Source organism: Nerophis ophidion, linkage group LG08, assembly GCF_033978795.1.
Source record: "Nerophis ophidion isolate RoL-2023_Sa linkage group LG08, RoL_Noph_v1.0, whole genome shotgun sequence".
NCBI lineage: Eukaryota > Metazoa > Chordata > Actinopteri > Syngnathiformes > Syngnathidae > Nerophis > Nerophis ophidion.
Genome location: NC_084618.1, coordinates 49,120,341 through 49,140,527, shown reverse-complemented (window position 1 = coordinate 49,140,527; position 20,187 = coordinate 49,120,341). Strand labels below are relative to the sequence as shown.

At 41.6% G+C, this 20,187-nt stretch overlaps 1 protein-coding gene across 4 annotated transcripts in view; it reads right to left on the bottom strand.

The window, feature by feature from the left end:
* si:dkey-94l16.4 (uncharacterized) overlaps positions 1-20,187 on the bottom strand; it is a 35,189-nt gene that overhangs the window by 6,641 nt on the left and 8,361 nt on the right. For 3 of the 4 annotated variants that reach the window (XM_061908771.1, XM_061908769.1, XM_061908772.1), the window contains exons 3-6: positions 18,920-19,013; positions 18,654-18,703; positions 18,499-18,560; positions 11,351-12,601 (exon numbers count right to left, since the gene is read on the bottom strand). In XM_061908771.1, coding sequence (XP_061764755.1) covers position 12,601; positions 18,499-18,560; positions 18,654-18,703; positions 18,920-19,013 — 207 coding nt within the window. In that variant the 3' untranslated portion in view covers positions 11,351-12,600. Of the gene's footprint in view, positions 1-11,350; positions 12,602-18,498; positions 18,561-18,653; positions 18,704-18,919; positions 19,014-20,187 lie in introns of those variants that run through there. The other variant, XM_061908770.1, reaches the window with a different exon arrangement.

Sequence of the window (20,187 nt, the reverse complement as noted above, 5' to 3'; positions counted from 1 at the left end):
CCAACCCCTGCTTCTAGAAGAAGGTACAGATCTATTCTCTATTCTGCTACCCTCTGGAATCGAGAGGGCAGCAGGTGGAACAGGTCATGTGGCTGTCCTTCAGCATGTTGCCTACTCACTTTGGACAGTGAGAAGTGTAGATGGCACTCATTTCTCGGAGTGTAGTCCCTGTAACTTTCACCGCCGCTTTAACCACTCGCTAGAGAGCGTGCGGGTTCGCTTTAGCACACCAAGCAAACCACATTAAGAAACCGTAGGTTAGCACACTATTGATGGCAGAGTTTTAAAAGTTGATCATAAGTTTCTACGGAATTTTTGCACGTTTTAGTTTCCTTAGAAAGAAAAGACGTTTCCAAGAAGCTAGGTTAATGTCCTAGCATAAGTCTTCTGTTATAATCACACCGAAACATTTTAGTTGTGTGACCCTTTCTACGACCTTGTTCTTAATTAAGAGTGGAGGTTGTTTTTTCTGCTCTTTCTGAGGAAGTCTGCAATTACTTCTTTGGTTTTGTTCGTTTTAAAGGGGAACTGCACTTTTTGGGGAATTTTGTCGTTCACAATCATTGTGAGAGACATGACAGATATATTTTTAATGCATTCTAACATGTAAATAAAAGTAAATAATAGTCCGGTTATAGCAGAGCCAATAGGAGCTCCACTATTCCACACATAAAATGCAATAAATAACCATTCAAATAGCGCCAACAATACTCCATTTACATTTTGTGACTTGAATATTAACCAAGTATTAGTGCTATTGTTATTGTAAGCGCTAACGCAGACAAACTATTTATAGCGGTGCCGTGATCACTTCCGTGTGTCCCTATGTTTACATCAGCAAGTGGTCTGATGCTTCCTGTAAGTTTATTCTTGATCATAAATCATGCATCTCACTTGGACAGAAGAAGTCTGAGTAGGTAATCCGACAAGTTGGTACTTTGACAGCCATTTCCAGGCGCAGCCATCGCTGCTGCCCACTGCTCCCCTCATCTCCCAAGAGGTGTTCGAGGGTGATGGGTCAAATGCAGAGAATAATTTCACCACACCTAGTGTGTGTGTGTGTGACAATGATTGGTACTTTAACTTTAATTTAGGACCCAAAACTGGCAATGACGACACCCTCTGCCCCCCACTCTTTTTCTTTATGAGCATTACGGACATTCTTCATTGGAATGGGAATATATGAACATCCCAGCAGTTTGCATCCTACTGACAGCAGACATTGTACAATAACTGATGTTCTATTATGCTTGTTGGCTATCATTAAGTCTGTAGTGAAAAATAATCAGTGATGAAGAAAAAAAAAGTTGTAATACCTTTTTTAAAATTAATGCGCCCCGTATGCTTAAAATTATGAAAATATATAAATATTAAATTTTATTATAAACATGCCTGTTACTACATTACATATATGAGGGATCAGCAACCCAAAATGTTGAAAGAGCCATTTGGACCAAGAATTTAAAAAAGTAATCTGTCTGGACTAGCTAGTAGCTAAACTAGCAAAGCTAAGCAAGTCCCGGTCCGTAGCTACTATGCTCTGAAGACAGCAAGACTCGGTGAAAGAAACAAGGCGAGTATGGCTTCCTGTTCTTCCTGCACCTTACTCATGGATAGGTTGGCTCTACTCGAGGGCCGTTTGCTAGCGTTAGCTTTAGCGAGTGGACTAGCTAAGTTTGCAGCAGGTCAAAGCGACCTACAAGCCACGATGAACCGGTTGAGATGCATAATAGATTCAGCCCTTTAGCTAGTCCTACACCCCAGTCTACAGGACACCTCACCTTAGTCATAGGAAAATCCATCACCCGGAACATACTATAAACCAGCCGTGATCAAGTGTATTCCTGGGGCCAGAGCACCTGACCTTGAAGCTAGTATTAGGGAGCTGACTTGTAACAGGTCTATTAAACATGTACTTTGCGACAGACTAATCGCACCACGAGCTACGCGAACATAGTTGTAGACATTGGCTCCAATGACACAAGGGTGAGACAGTCATAGATTACAAAGAGGAACATAGCTCAGACTTGTTATCTTGCCAGAAAGATGGCTCATTTGGCTAGATTTTGTAGAGCTTACTGACGATTGGCCATCTTTCTGGGGAAAACCAGGCTTGTTGAGGAGGGACAGCTTTCACCCTAACAGGGAAGGCGCCATCACTCTTACTAGAAACATAATTACTAGTTGAGTCACACTTGACTAACTAAACTAGAGCAGTGGTTCTTAACCTTGTTGGAGGTACCAAACCCCACCAGTTTCATATGCACATTTACCGAAACCTTCTTTAGTAAAAAAATGATTATTATTATTATTATTTTTATTTTTTTCAAATTCAAAACAAAGTTATATGTTTTTTTTACTAGTGCACAAAATGAACCCTGCATGAACATCCCCTTGTTCAAAGAACAAAACCAACACAGTGCATGAACTCACAACATATCACACACTGGCAAATCAGATGGAAAATTAGAGGGAACATTGTTTTGGGGTATCCATAATACTTAGATTTATTTTTTATTGTCATTCAAATGTTAACTTTATAGTACAGATACGCCGATAGGGAGACATTTTTATTTATGTGATTGACTGAATGAGACTTTTACTAGTAGATTGCACAGTACAGTACACATTCCATACATCTGACCACTAATTGGTAACAATTAGTGGTCAATTCTACAACTCAATTCATGAGTCTGTTGTGTCTCAACCGCGGCAGCGGAGGCTCTGCCAAACCCCTGAGGCCGACTTACCGAACCCTTTGGGTTCGAACGAACCCAGGTTAAGAACCACTGCACTAGGGCAAGCTCGGAGACATGCAAATACAGTGTCTGTTAGACCGAGTGAGGAGTCCGTTAAGATAGAACTAATCAGCGCTATGCTGGAAAATACCTGCACACAGCCTTTCTCGTAGAATAATACAAAACTCACATAATGTTTTTTTCTGTAATGACTGTGCCAGAGGTGAACGTGCATTCTACTGAGGTGGCAAATTATTACGCGTTCAATCTATCGCAGCACCAAGCAAATAATCTCAAGATCCCCATCACATCAATTCCTAGATGTGATTGAAATTATTTAAGGCAGACTACTACACAAAATAGACATAACGTTATTAAAATCAGTACTATGGACATGAACAAAAATGCCTCAAAACAACTCACTACCTACAGTATAATATGGACTTTTTAAACATCAGATCATTGTCTCACAAAACGTTATTAGTTAATGAGGTCATTAGAGACAACAATCTAAACGTCATTAGTCTCAGTGAGACTTGGCTAAAACCAGATTGATTTTTTCCACTGAAAGAGGCATCTCCTCCTAACTATACGAGTGCACATATTGCCCGTACCCTTAAAAGGGGTGGAGGGGTCGCACTAATATCCAATGAAAACCTTAACCTTAGCCCTAATCTAAGTAATAAATATAAATCATTTGAGGTGCTTACTATGAGGTCTGTCACACCGCTACCTGTCCATCTGGCTGTTAATCTATCGCCACCTGGGCTCAATTCGGACTTCATCAGCAAATTTTCAGAGTTTGTTGCTGATCTAGTTACATATTGCTGATAATATAATTATAATGGTGGATTTTAATATCAATATGAATACCCTGTCAGACCCTCTGTGTGTGGCGCTCCAGACAACAATTGATAGCTGTGGTCTTACACAAATGTAAATGCAGAGTATCGGTTCTGCTCGACACTGGCATCTATTTAATAACATCACCTTAACATTTCGCAACCAAACAATTACAAAAAGCGACCCTGTAAAGAATCTCTGTTTTATCTTGGACTCAACTCTCTTGTTTGAGTCACACATTAAAAGTTTTACCAGTGGCATGAAAAGTTGAGTGGGGGACAACAAGCAGCAAAGCTTACACAATACATTCTAATTAAATTGAAGACCACAATCCATTTTTATTCATAACCTTATAAATTAGTTTTTTTTCAATTTCTTACACACTAAATTTGACATTTTCACAGAGTTAACTAAAGTCTACACACAGTAAACAAAACAACTGTACAGATTTGCCTAATATTAGGCATAGACTCTGCTTCACATTTTTTGGCAAAATATTACAAACAATGCTTTCTTTACACACACTAACGATTGTGATACACACATTTTCGCATTTTACACACACACTAGGATTGTGATACACACATCTTTACACCTTACACAAAGATAAGGATTGTGAAGTTACTTCCTGGTCAATCCAAAGGGCAGGCTTGCCAATGACCACACGATTGAACACATTGGATAATCACATCCACCGGGTGTAAAGATACACAGGTGATAAATTGAAAATAGAGCGTTCAAGTGGGTGCTACAGCGGTACATTTTTTTCCATTTGTAATTTTTATCTCCAGATTTTTTTCAAACCTTTTTATTTGTCTCAGATTTTTATTTTTTCTTCATGTCATAGTTGACTACTGTGATATGCTACTTTACCTGACTGTGGTAAAAGTAAATATTTTCTGTTTGAGGCATCATTATTGAGCAGTTCTTGAAAAGATTACAGGATATTTTTACGTTCTCTTTAGGTCCTTACATATAGGCCCACTTCAAAGTAAACAATGACGACTGCTATGGATTTGCACCAAACATGTGATTTCATATAGTAAAATAGGTTGTTTTTTTTACAAATGTGTTTTGTATTTATCACTGTTCTGAGTACCTCACTCCAATAGTGTCATCATTTGAAGTCTGTGTGAGTAAGATGACAATTAAACTAAATGTTTACAAACGCTTGCTTTATTTTGATGAATGGGCATATGTTTTGACCGAAGTGTCATTTTGCAAATAATCTAGGACAAAGGTTCTCAAATGGGGTATGCGTACCCTTGGGGGTACTTGAAGGTATACCAAGGATTTCTTTTTAATATTCTAAAAATAGCAACAATTCAAAAACCCTTTATAAATATATTTATTGAATAATACTTCAACAAAATATGAATGTAAGTTCATGAACTGGGAAAAATAAATGCAACAATGCAATATTCAGTGTTGACAGCTACCTTTTTTGTGGACATGTTCCATAAATATTTAATGTTATAAAGATTCATTTTTTTGTGAAGAAATGTTTAGAATTAAACTCATGAATCTAGATGGATCTCTATTACAATCCCCAAAGAGGGCACTTTAAGTTAATGATTACTTCTATGTGTAGAAATCTTTATTTATAATTGAATCACTTGTTTATTTTTCAACAAGTCTTTAGTTATATTTATATATTTTTTCCGAAATAGTTCAGGAAAGACCACTTCAAATGAGCAATATTTTGCACTGTTATACATTCTAATAAATCAGAAACTGATGACATAGTGCTGTATTTTAATTATTTGTCTCTTTTTTTCCAACCAACAATGCTTTGCTCTGATTAGGGGGTACTTGAATTAAAAAAAAATTTCACAGGGGGTACATCACTGAAAAAAAGTTGAGAACCACTGATCTAGGAATTAAGAAAATTTAATGTTGTGTTTGGAAAAGTGTTTAATCCTTTTAAAAAAGGCACCAAGTTAGTAAAATTGTGTGTAAGCAAATGGAAAAAAAAATGTAAGGCAATGAATAAAACCTTTGAATGGTTCAAAATAAAAATGCTACTCACCAATGTTGTTCTTTTATTGAATAGAAAGGTCGCACGTCGACCTTTGACCTGGGAAAACTAGTCAATAACCCGTCAGTCAAAGTCCAATAATCCATGAATGAATTCATTTTCAAAGGACAACATAGCATTTCATCTTTGCTGCTCCATTGTGTTTCTTGTAAATGACCTCAGACTCAGCTGTGGCCACGAATTGATTAACGTGGAACCCAACTTAAACACGTTGAAAAACTTATTCGGGTGTTACCATTTAGGGGTCAATTGACAACTGTACGGAATATGTACTGTACTGTGCAATCTACTAATAAAAGTTTCAATCAATCAAAAAAAAAAGTCATTGGGCATAATCATTTGGAGCAGTGACAGTTTCAGATAAGACATCAGGAGGCTAGAGCAGAGTGTTGCCACCTTACAACTCAAGAGTGACTATACTTCATCTCAACTTTACTTCCAAATGGCCAGATTTCATTTGCTGCTTCAAATTCAGCACATGAAAATTATTTGCCGAACTTACTGAGAAGTGTCTCCTCTCTGAGCTGCCACCTTACCGTGGTAGAGGAGTTTGCGTGTCCCAATGATCCTAGGAGCTATGTTGTCTGGGGGCTTTATGCCCCCTGGTAGGGTCTCCCAAGGCAAACTGGTCCTAGGTGAGGGACCAGACAAAGAGCAGCTCGAAAACCTCTATGAAAAGTAAAAACAAAGGACCCAGATTTCCCTCGCCCGGACGCGGGTCACCGGGGCCCCCCTCTGGAGCCAGGCCCGGAGGTGGGGCACGATGGCGAGCGCCTGGTGGCCGGGCCTGTACCCATGGGGCCCGGCCGGGCACAGCCCGAAGAGGCAACGTGGGTCCCCCCTCCAATGGGCTCACCACCCATAGCAGGGGGCATAGAGGTCGGGTGCAATGTGAGCTGGGCGGCGGCCGAAGGCAGGGCACTTGGCAGTCCGATCCTCGGCTACATAAGCTCGCTCTTGGGACGTGGAACGTCACCTCACTGGGGGGAAAGGAGCCTGAGCTAGTGCGCGAAGTAGAGAAATTCCGGCTGGATGTAGTCGGACTCACTTCGACGCACAGCAAGGGCTCTGGAACCACTTCTCTTGAAAGGGGCTGGACTCTCTTTCACTCTGGCGTGGCCGGCAGTGAGAGGCGACGGGCTGGGGTGGCAATTCTGGTTGCCCCCCGGCTTAAAGCCTGCACGTTGGAGTTCAACCCAGTGGACGAAAGGGTAGCCTCCCTCCGCCTTCGGGTGGGGGGACGGGTCCTGACTGTTGTTTCTGCTTACGCACCAAACAACAGTTCAGAGTACCCACCCTTTTTGGGTACACTCGAGGGAGTACTGGAGAGTGCTCCCCCGGGTGATTCCCTTGTCCTACTGGGGGACTTCAACGCTCATGTTGGTAACGACAGTGAAACCTGGAGAGGCGTGATTGGGAAGAATGGTCGCCCGGATCTGAACCCGAGTGGTGTTTTGTTATTGGACTTCTGTGCTCGTCACAGTTTGTCCATAACAAACACCATGTTCAAACATAAGGGTGTCCATATGTGCACTTGGCACCAGGACACCCTAGGCCGCAGTTCCATGATCGAATTTGTTGTTGTGTCATCGGATTTGCGGCCTCATGTTTTGGACACTCGGGTAAAGAGAGGGGCGGAGCTTTCTACCGATCACCACCTGGTGGTGAGTTGGCTGCGATGGTGGGGGAGGATGCCGGACAGACCTGGCAGGCCCAAACGCATTGTGAGGGTTTGCTGGGAACGTCTGGCAGAGTCTCCTGTCAGAGAAAGTTTCAATTCCCACCTCCGGAGGAACTTTGAACATGTCACGAGGGAGGTGCTGGACATTGAGTCCGAGTGGACCATGTTCCGCACCTCTATTGTCGAGGCGGCTGATCGAAGCTGTGGCCGCAAGGTAGTTGGTGCTTGTCGTGGCGGTAATCCTAGAACCCGTCCACCAGCGGTGAGGGATGCCGTCAAGCTGAAGAAGGAGTCCTACCGGGTTCTTTTGGCTCATAGGACTCCAGAGGCAGTGGACAGGTACCGACAGGCCAAGCGGTGTGCAGCTTCGGCGGTCACAGAGGCAAAAACTCGGACATGGGAAGAGTTTGGGGAAGCCATGGAAAATGACTTCCGGATGGCTTCAAAGCGATTCTGGACCACCATCCGCCGCCTCAGGAAGGGGAAGCAGTGCACTGTCAACACCGTGTATGGTGCGGATGGTGTTCTGCTGACCTCAACTGCGGATGTTGTGGATAGGTGGAAGGAATACTTTGAAGACCTCCTCAATCCCACCAACACGTCTTCCTATGAGGAAGCAGTGCCTGGGGAATCTGTGGTGGACTCTCCTATTTCTGGGGCTGAGGTTGCTGAGGTAGTTAAAAAGCTCCTCGGTGGCAAGGCCCCAGGGGTGGATGAGATACGCCCGGAGTTCCTTAAGACTCTGGATGCTGTGGGGCTGTCTTGGTTGACAAGACTCTGCAGCATCGCGTGGACATCGGGGGCGGTACCTCTGGATTGGCAGACCGGGGTGGTGGTCCCTCTCTTTAAGAAGGGGGACCGGAGTGTGTGTTCCAACTATCGTGGGATCACACTCCTCAGCCTTCCCGGTAAGGTTTATTCAGGTGTACTGGAGAGGAGGCTACGCCGGATAGTTGAACCTCGGATTCAGGAGGAACAGTGTGGTTTTCGTCCTGGTCGTGGAACTGTGGACCAGCTCCATACTCTCGGCAGGGTTCTTGAGGGTGCATGGGAGTTTGCCCAACCAGTCTACATGTGCTTTGTGGACTTGGAGAAGGCATTCGACCGTGTCCCTCGGGAAGTCCTGTGGGGAGTGCTCAGAGAGTATGGGGTATCGGACTGTCTTATTATGGCAGTCCGATCCCTGTACGATCAGTGTCAGAGCTTGGTCCGCATTGCTGGCAGTAAGTCGGACACGTTTCCAGTGAGGGTTGGACTCCGCCAAGGTTGCCCTTTGTCACCGATTCTGTTCATAACTTTTATGGACAGAATTTCTAGGCGCAGTCAAGGCATTGAGGGGTTCCGGTTTGGTGGCCGCGGGATTAGGTCTCTGCTTTTTGCAGACGATGTGGTCCTGTTGGCTTCATCTGGCCGGGATCTTCAGCTCTCACTGGATCGGTTCGCAGCCGAGTGTGAAGCGGCCGGAATGAGAATCAGCACCTCCAAATCCGAGTCCATGGTTCTCTCCCGGAAAAGGGTGGAGTGCCATCTCCGGGTTGGGGAGGAGACCCTGCCCCAAGTGGAGGAGTTCAAGTACCTAGGAGTCTTGTTCACGAGTGGGGGAAGAGTGGATCGTGAGATCGACAGGCGGATCGGTGCGGCGTCTTCAGTAATGCGGACGTTGTACCGATCTGTTGTGGTGAAGAAGGAGCTGAGCCGGAAGGCAAAGCTCTCAATTTACCGGTCGATCTACGTTCCCATCCTCACCTATGGTCATGAGCTTTGGGTCATGACCGAAAGGATAAGATCACGGGTACAAGCGGCCGAAATGAGTTTCCTCCGCCGTGTGGCGGGGCTCTCCCTTAGAGATAGGGTGAGAAGCTCTGTCATCCGGGAGGAACTCAAAGTAAAGCCGCTGCTCCTTCACATCGAGAGGAGCCAGATGAGGTGGTTCGGGCATCTGGTCAGGATGCCACCCGAACGCCTCCCGAGGGAGGTGTTTAGGGCACGTCCAACCGCTAGGAGGCCATGGGGAAGACCCAGGACACGTTGGGAAGACTATGTCTCCCGGCTGGCCTGGGAACGCCTCGGGATCCCCCGGGAAGAGCTAGAAGAAGTGGCTGGGGAGAGGGAAGTCTGGGCTTCCCTGCTTAGGCTGCTGCCCCCGCGACCCGACCTCGGATAAGCGGAGGAAGATGGATGGATGGATGGACTGAGAAGTGTGCTGTCCACAAGCTGTGCCGCTCCAAGGTGACCACTTTTGGAAAATATTTCCTCCACTTGAGCAACCACGATGTCACAAGCTTTCCGGTCCCAAACGTTATATTTCTCATTTTTGCACCAGTGGCAAAGTGATAATTGTACCTTTTATCAACGAATCTACTTTACTCATATAATTTTGATTTTATTGTGTTTTTGCTCCACATAAAAAACGACCTAGCTTGCTGCTATCCGCCAAAACTGAGCGTGTTGATTACGTCCTGACGTCAAGTATATCATTTGGATATTTGGATTGTTTTGGACATGCGCACAATGACTTTAGCGGCTCATCACCTTAAACAAGCGCTCAATTAGGCCGTTGAGCTTGGCTTTGGTGAAGCCATTGTATTATGCAAAAATGTTTATAACGAAATTGCCTGGTATTCATTAAATATAATGCTTGATAAAATAATATTTTATAGATATTTCCTGTATAAAGAAGACTAATTCTATTCACTAATTCTATTTTGAGCCTGCATAGTGCTCAATTGCGCCATCTGGTGGGGCCAGGCCGTTTTAGTAACACTGTGTTAATAAAACAGCCTTCTTTCATACCTGTAATATTGCCAAAATTCGTCCTTTTTTGTCCACCAGCATAGCTGAGATCATTATTCATGCGTTTGTTACATCTCGTCTCGATTACTCTAATGTCATATTTTCGGATCTCCCTACGTATAGCATTAAAAGATTACAGTAGGTCCAAAATGCTGCTGTTAAGACTTTTGACAACAACAAAGGGGGGGGGGGGGGGGGTTCTCATTATGCCCATCCATCCATCCATTTCCGACCGCTTATTCCCTATGGGGTCGCAGGGGGCACTGGTGCCTATCTCAGCTACAATCGGGCGGAGGGCAGGGTACACCCTGGACAAGTCGCCACCTCATCGCAAGGCCAACACAGATAGACAACATTCACACTCACATTCACACACTAGGGCTCATTATGCCCATTTAGTTGAATTTTTTCTTGCCCTGATGTGTGAGCAGATCCAAGGATGTCGTTGTGGTTTGTGCAGCCCTTTGAGGCATTTGTGATTATGGACTATAAAAGTAAACTATGATTTATTGATTGATGAAACTTTTAACAGAGACATCCTGGATTAAAACAAACACTACTCGTCCAACCTGATGGAGCTTGAGAGGTGCTGCAAAGAGGAGAGAAACTTCCCAAAGAAAGGTGTGCCAAGCTTGTGGCATTGTATTTAAAAAGATTTGAGGCTGTAATTTTTGCCAAAGGTGCATCAACAAAATATTGAGCAAATGGTCTGAATACTTATGGACATGTGATTTCTGAGTTTTTTATTTTTAATAAGTTTGCAAAAATCTACATTTGTTTTTTTTCTGTCAAGATGGGGTGCCGAGCGTACATTAATGAGAAATAAATGTTTTGTTTTTTTATTTTACTTTAGAAAATGATTGCAATGAAAGAGTGAAACATTAAAAGGGGTCTGAATACTTTCTATACCCACTGTATGGGTATGAGACACTAGTGACAGCCTGAACGGCAGACACTTCCTCAGTCCAAAGGGCAATTTATATTTAATAAAATTAATAATTGTGTAAAAATTACTTTTATAGATACATGTTTTATACCACTACCAGTAACATTAGCTGACTGGTAGTGTTGGGGGGGGGGGGGGAGTCATGACTGATGAATTAAAAGATGTCTTCGCAATAATTTAGGATATTGACTTTGATGAAACAAATATGTCGGATGTTGAACATTTATTTTTGGGACATTTAAATGAACTATAATGCTACAAAAGGTGAGCAAATGAACAAAAGGTTGACAATTACAAAAAATGGGTACACGTTATTGTTAAACCAAAACCATTTAATTAAAAAGTGACAGGTACATTGATGTGTTAGAATGTTTGGACCAAGGAAAAAAGGCTTTGGTAAATCTTGCATTTCAGTTGATAAAGACAAAATATTGAGAGAGAAAAAAAAGTGTATGGAAAATCTGTAAATTCAACCCTGAGATAATCACACACAAAACATACTAGAAAGGTTTTATAACAATCACCCATCATTAAAAAGCTGTACTTTGTATATCACAAAACTGTTATTGAATTTAAAATAACAAAACAGTCGGCATAAGCAAACACAAAAGTGAAAGATGGCACAAAAATGTGACATCATTATTATGGGTCAGGACTTGTCCTTGAGAAGCTGTCCTACAGACAAGCAGCAGCACACTGGATTCAAAACAGCACATTGCTGCCCCTAGTGGCGTATGTGCAAACACCACCATTATTCAAGTTAGTACCTTTCGTTCATCACACAAGGTTTAAGAGGCACTCCACTGCGTCTAGACTCTAGAGTAAAGAACCCATCCGAGTACAAAACTCCAAATTATAAATCATGTAAACATTTTTTTGTTGAGGTCTTCTGAATACGGAGTGACTGACTTTGTCAGGAAACAAATATTTAATTCTCATCTAATTGTGTTGACAGCTGGGAAAAGACAACCAGAAGCACGATAATGCTTTGAACCACATCTGATAATATTGTCATTGCAGAAGGAAAATACTGCAGCTGGAGCAGAGGAGCGTGTCAGTCCAAAGTGCTTTCTGCAAAGAAAACAAAAACCCCACATGTGGAGAGAATACATTCTGACACACTAATTCCCTCACCCCAAAATGTAGGTGACAACATAGTGCTGTTTTACAAAAAAATATGATATGACTATGGTACCTTACAGGGTTCCCCCTTCTTTACCTGACCCTACCATCTTACTTTCAACCATCAACTGCTTTATTAATAACTTAAAAAAAAAAATAACACTCTTTGACAACTGCTAAAGAAGCAAATTGACATGCTTCAGGAATAAATAAAACCAAATATAATCAAATACATACATATTTTTTATTTTAAATTAAATATTTTGATTGTTACTCACATTTCACAGATGGAAAAAAACATAAATAATTACTACAAATGTTTTATTTGAGAGGAATTAAGGTTTATGGGTGTCAAGTGTCAGTCGCAAGGTTGTTTTTTTTTTGCAACAGCGTCCAGAAGGCGAGCAGGTCACTGCAGGAATTGGCAGGCGAATGAATGTCTGCATGGCAAAAAAAAATATCACAATTATTTTTCTCATATCATCTGATCTCGATTAATATCAAATTTTTTATTTTTCTTTTATATTTTAAATTAAAAGCAGATTGTCCCGTGCAGGATTATACCGAGTACCACATCCCTGCCATTTACTGCTGCGGTATCTTGATCGAGGGAAAGATAAATTCAGCAATGTACATACAGAGACATCCTGGATCAAAACCAATGCTTCTCATCCAACCTGATGTAGCATGAGAGGTGCAGCAAAGAGGAACAGGAGAAACTGCCCAAAGATAGGTGTGCCATTGTATTCAAAAAGACTTGAGGCTGTAATTGCTGCCAAAGGTGCATCAACAAAGTATTAAACAAAGGGTCCGAATACTTATGTACATGTGTTTTAGATTTTTTTTTTTTAATTGGCGAAAAAATCTAGGTTTGTTTTTTTCTGTCAAGATGGGATGCTAAGTGTCCATTAATGAGAAATAAAATTAACTTATTTAATTTTAGCAAATGGCTACAATAAAACAAAGAGTGACACATTTGAACGGGTATGAATACTTTCTGTACTCACTGTATGTGCATACAAACCCCGTTTCCATATGAGTTGGGAAATTGTGTTAGATGTAAATATAAACGGAATACAATGATTTGCAAATCATTTTCAACCCATAATCAGTTGAATATGCTACAAAGATTCAGGATTCATGATTGTTTATTGTCATATGCACAGTTAGACAGTTTGTCGTACAATGAAAATCTTACTTTGCTAGTCCACCTTTCAACAAGTCGCACGGTACTTAGACAACACATCATCCATCCATCATCTTCCGCTTATCCGAGGTCGGGTCGCGGGGGCAGCAGCCTAAGCAGGGAAGCCCAGACTTCCCTATCTCCAGCCACTTCGTCTAGCTCTTCCCGGGGGATCCCGAGGCGTTCCCAGGCCAGCCAGGAGACATAGTCTTCCCAACGTGTCCTGGGTCTTCCCCGTGGCCTCCTACCAGCTGGACGTGCCCTAAACACATCCTTAGGGAGGCGCCACATTTGATGTTCAAACTGATAAACATTTTTTTTTGTGCAAATAATCATTAACTTTAGAATTTGATGCCAGCAACACGGGACAAAAAAGTTGGGAAAGGAACAAAGAAGTTGGGAACGGTGGCAATAAATACTGATAAAGCTTAGGAATGCTCATCAAACACTTATTTTGAACATCCCACAGGTGTGCAGGCTAATTGGGAACAGGTGGGTGCCATGATTGGGTAAAAAAGCAGCTTCCATGAAATGCTAAGTAATTGACAAACAAGGACGGGGTGAGGGTCACCACTTTGTAAGCAAATTGTCGAACAGTTTTAGAACAACATTTCTCAACGAGCCATTGCAAGGAATTTAGGGATTTTACCATCTACGGTCCGTAAAATCATCAAAAAGTTCAGAGAATCTGGAGAAATCACTGCACGTAAGCGATGATATTACGGACTTTTGATCCCTCAGGCAGCACTGCACCAAAAACCGACATCAGTGTGTAAAGGATATCACCACATGGGCTCAGGAACACTTCATAAAACCACTGTCAGTAACTACAGTTGGTCGCTACATCTGTAAGTGCAAGTTAAAGCTCTACCATGCAAAGCCAAACCCATTTATCAACAATATCCTGAAACACCGCCGGCTTGGCTGGGCCCGAGCTCACCTAAGATGGACTGATGCAAAGTGGAAAGGTGTTCTGTGGTCTGACAAGTCCACATTTCAAATTATATTTGGAAGCAGAGGACGTGGTGTCCTCCAGAACAAAGAGGAAAATAACCATTCGGATTGTTATAGGCGCAAAGTTAAAAAGCCAGCATCTGTGATGGTATGGGGGTGTATTAGTGCCCAAGGCATGGGTAACTTACACATCTGTGAAGGCACCATTAATGCTGAAAGGTCCATACAGGTTTTGGAGCAACATATGTTGTCATCCAAGCAACGTTATCATGGACGCCCCTGCATATTTCAGCAAAACAAGTGTTACAACAGTGTGGCTTCATAAAAAAAGAGTGCGTGTACTTTCCTGGCCCGCCTGCAGTCCAGACCTGTCTCCTATCAAAAATGTGTGGCACATTATGAAGTGTAAAATATGACAGCGGAGACCCCGGAAGTTTGAACGACTGAAGCTCTACATAAAACAAGAATGGTAAAGTATTCCACTTTCAAAGCTTCAACAATTAGTTTCCTCAGTTCCCAAACGTTTATTGAATGTTGTTAAAAGAAAAGGTGATGTAACACAGTGGTGAACATGTCCTTTCCCAACTACTTTGGCATGTGTTGCGGCCATGAAATTCAAAGTTAATTATTATTTGCAAAAAAAATAAAGTTTATGAGTTTGAACATCAAATATATTGTCTTTGTAGTGCATTCAATTGAATATGGGTTGAAAAGGATTTGCAAATCATTGTATTCCGTTTATATTTACATCAAACACAATTTCCCAACTCATATGGAAGCGGGGTTTGTACAATGTACCAGGGTTGTACAGTATACTGGTATTATTCTAGAACTGCGATACCAATGAATCATTTTCGGTACTATACCCGTCTCTGAAACGTACCGGTTCCGCACCCCCATCACCCGTGTCGAAGTCACATCGTGACATTGCTAGGTTATGAGCTGAGGAGCATGTTCGGCGGCACACAATCACTCAGTACTTACAAGCAGACACAGTGTGTAGACAGAAAAGGGAGAACGGACGCACTTTGGCTTAAAAAGTAACAATAAAGATGAAGTTATAAAACCTCAGGAAGAGGTGCTTTAAGACAAGGCTAGCAGCTAACGTCCATCTGCCGTTTGCATTGTTTTAGCGATTTCTAAATCACTAATCCTGGTCTCCATGGAGCCAAATAAAGTATGTTTCTTACAAGTATCATCCCTGCAGGACAAAGAATAGGTCAAAAAGGTTCACTACACACCATAGCTCACCATTATCAAAATGTAAAAAAACACCATTGGTGGATCTATACCTAACATCCACTGTAATCATATCAAGTACAGGCACGCGTCTAGTCAATACTAATATGATTACGTCGACATTTTTTGGCATCACAACATCATCTTTTGTTTTTTAAAAAAGTATATTGTGTTTATAAACTCAGGAAATATGTCCCTTGACACATGAGGATTATGAATATGACCGATGTATGATCTGTAACTACTTGGTATCAGATTAATACCCAAATTTAAAGGTATCATCCAAAAATAACGTAAAGTATCAAACAACAGAAGAATAAGTGATCATTACATTTTAACAGAAGTGTAGACAGAACATGTTAAAACATAACGTAAGCAGTTATTAACAGTTAATAAACAAGTAGATTGATAATTCATTTTCTACCAATTGTCCTTAATAATGTTGACAAAATAATAGAATGATAAATTACACAATATGTTACTGCATATGTCAGCAGATTATTTATGAGCCTTTGTTTGGTTACTTACTACTAAACGACAAATGGTCCAGTGTGTTCACTAATTTATTTAAGGACTTAACTGCAATAAGAAACTTATTTTTAATGTACCCTAAGATTTTTTGTTAAGATAAAGCCAATGGGGCTTCACGGTGGCAGAGGGGTTAGTGCGTCTGCCTCACAATACGAAGTTCCTGCAGTCCTGGGTTCAAATCCAGACTCGGGATCTTTCTGTGTGGAGTTTGCATGTTCTCCCCGTGAATGTGTGGGTTCCCTCCGGGTACTCCGGCTTCCTCCCACTTCCAAAAACATGCACCTGGGGATAGGTTGATTGGCAACACTAAATTGGCCCTAGTGTGTGAATGTGAGTGTGAATGTTGTCTGTCTATCTGTGTTGGCCCTGCGATGAGGTGGCGACTTGTCCAGGGTGTACCCCGCCTTCCGCCCGATTGTAGCTGAGATAGGCGCCAGCGCCCCCCGCGACCCCAAAAGGGAATAAGCGGTAGAAAATGGATGGATGGATGGATGGATAAAGCCAATGACATTTTTTTGTGGTCCCCTTTATTTAGAAATGTACCGAAATAATTTTAGTACCAAAATATTGGTATCGTCACAACACTACAATTTACAATACTACATTTTTATATACATAATTATTTTATTTAATACAAAAGTTTTAAATTTGCACTTTTTTATTCTCAATATTGGAGACTATTGTTTATTTGCATAAAATGTACAATGCTACATTTCTGTTTATAGAACTATTGTATACAAGCAGAAGTATTGCATCCCATTGGAACCCCTTAATTCAGTGGTCCCCAACCTTTTTGTATCCGCGGACCGGTCAACGCTTAATAATTTGTCCCGCGGCCCGGGGGAGGAGGGGTCCTTTTTTCATTTATTTGTTTTTTTCTTTGTCATGAAAAAGGGAGGTTTTTGTGGTCGGTGCACTAATTGTAAGTGTATATTGTGTTTCTTATGTTGTTTTAATAAATAAATAAAAAATTATAAATTTTTTTTTTTATAAAAATGAATGAAAAATTATTCCGCGACCCGGTACCAATCGGGCCACGGCCCCCACTGCCTTAATTTACTTCTTTGAACATTTTTGCATACAACATTATACAAATAACAATTATGCTACTAATAAGATGCAGTTCATGTAGTGTCATTTCAAACTAGTTTTTTTTCAAATAAAAGCTAAACTTGTTTTGAATGATCTCTGTCATTTGTATTCATTGGTTTATTCAAAAAGTAGGGGGAGAAAAAAAAAAGAAAGATTGTAAATCAAATTTTTTGTGAAAAAAATCGGAAATTTTATTCTTATAAATGACAAATGGGTTGTACTTGTATAGCGCTTTTCTACCTTCAAGGTACTCAAAGAACTTTGAAACTACTTCCACATTTACCCATTCACACACACATTCACACACTGATGGAGGGAGCTGCCATGCAAGGCGCTAACCAGCACCCATCAGGAGCAAGGGTGAAGTGTCTTGCTCAGGACACAACGGACGTGACGAGGTTGGTACTAGGTGGGGATTGAACCAGGGACCCTCACGTTGCGCACGGCCACTCTCCCACTGTGCCACGCCGTCCCTTAAGCCATATTGCCCAGGCCTACTTAGCGTTTATGGTATAATAACGATATAGCAAATACTTGGTTTATATTCAAGTCACAACATTTAAATGGCGTATTGTTGGCAGATTTTGGATGGTTACTTATAGGCCTTTGTGGGCGGAATAGAGGTGCCCCCATTGACTCAATTGTAAGCATCCATCCATCCATTTTCTACCGCTTGTCCCTTTTGGGGTCACAGGGGGTCGCTGGAGCCTATCTCAGCTGCATTCGGGCGGAAGGCGGGGTACATTCTTGACAAGTTGCCACCTCATCGCAGGGCGAACACAGATAGACAGACAACATTTACACTCACATTCACACACTCGGGCCAATTCAGCGTTGCCAATCAACCTATCCCCTGGTGCATGCACACCTTTCAAATATTTTTATGATTTTGAATGCATAAAAAAACAAGAACATATGTGTTCTTGTCTTACATAGGGATTGTGAATGACAAACAGCACATATCTTTGAATTGTTGGCAAATATCCAGTATGACTGATTTGCTGATCCGAGCACAGTATAGAAGACTTCCCCCTGTGACTTTATCCGACCCTAAATGTAATTGTCAAAAAACATTCGGAGCGGAATATTCAAAATGGCTGTCGTACATTGTGGCATTTTGTGGATGTTTAGACGGTATTTTCGCATGCATTTCGAATTGGACATGGTTTAACGGATACAATGAAAAATAATTGAGCATATAAAGTCAACCTGTTTTTCCATTCTACTGGTAATTTATACATGGGGTTAAGGTTAGGTTCGGGGGCACAACTATCAAAACTGATTCATCATTACAACACTTGAAACAGCAGATTTTGAGTGGATGTATTAACTCACCAACAGGGCTTTTTTCTCCTGGGATCACTATGTTTCTCCACTAAGTCTGTGAATGTCTTGTTCTAACAGATGAAAACAGAAACATGAACGTTTTATTCCAGGAAACCAACTACAGAAAATCAGCTTCTTGTTTCATTTAATTCTTTCCAACTCACCTTGTGCTTTTTACACTTCATGGAGAAGTTTTCTTCAATGAGGACACAGCCTGTGAGAACAAGAACGAACATCAGTCAGCAAGGGGGTTTGACTGCCCACACGTGCGCACGAGTGTCACCGGCCAGCAAAACATCAAAAGAACATTACGTGGGTGTTGCAAACATTGAGCTGCAACATCATTTAAGCCTGTCAGGTATATATTAACATTAATAAAAAGCTATGCATCGATTTTATACTGGTTAACGTGGAATCATTTTGATCTTACCTGCCTCCATAGCACACCTGTAGTGGTATTTGCTGGGACAACCTTTGAAAAAGCAGCCCAGGGTTGCACCAGGTCGAGAGCAGGCTGAGCACATCTGCCCACACACACAGACAGACAGCGTTGATCAGCACATTTCAACATTCTACAAATAGGATGCTTTTGCGATACACAAATGCTGCTTAGTTATAAGGCTAATATGAGTGTCTCACAAGCATCAAAGCTAAGCCTTTACCATAGAAGATTCATTATCTGCAGGATGTACAACCTGAATATTTTAGTCAAGTCCTATTAGACTGAGGAAATTTCATTTCAGCCTTTATAAAACTTCTAAGAGCTACACAATATCTAAAACATAACACCAAACCATGACCGACAGTCAATGAATTAGGCCGTATTCTGCCAAGACCCTAAATCTCCTTGTATGAGCTTCCGAAGCATTACGCTGCCATTCGTTGAAGTACTTTCTGCTGGGCTTTTCACACGCTGATGTGAGCTAATGTCTTTGGGGAAATATCGTCTAATAAATCAGCACGAGGGGAGAGCTTTTCAATGAGACGCCTCTGACTGAGCAGCTGCAGAGGGCTGGTAAGCAAGCCTGTGCATTAACGCGGCCTTGACCACCATTTAATATCAGACGATTTTTGTGAAAAAGTATGTGATTGGCCTTTGTTGATAGATGCCTTTCAAAGCCTTTGACTGATACTTTATTTTTGGTCACTGAACAAAACAGCTTAGGTAATATAATCATTTCATCTTGTCATTATCAAGTATCGTAACTGTAATAGCAAGACCAAGCCAGGAGCAGACATGGGGCGGCATAGCTCGGTTGGTAGAGTGGCCGTGCCAGCAACTTGAGGGTTGCAGGTTCGATTCCCGCTTCTGCCATCCTAGTCACTGCCGTTGTATCCTTGGGCAAGACACTTTACCCACCTGCTCCCAGTGCCACCCACACTGGCTTAAAAAAAATGTAACTTAGATATTGGGTTTCACTATGTAAAGCGCTTTGAGTCACTAGAGAAAAGCGCTATATACATATACTTCACTATACTTCACTTCACATGCTAATCACTAAGCTAGCTTGAAACAAATAAGAAATAAGCGTTTTAAGAAGTCTAAATTTATGCTTACAAATTCAGGAAATACTTGTAATTTCCTGGACACAGTAGCACATGGAGGGCAAAAAGCAAATGATTTAAATGAGTAGTACATTTCAGTTTTAAGTTTTGTTTAGTTACTGTGTACTAATGACTTTATTGTGTGAACAAACA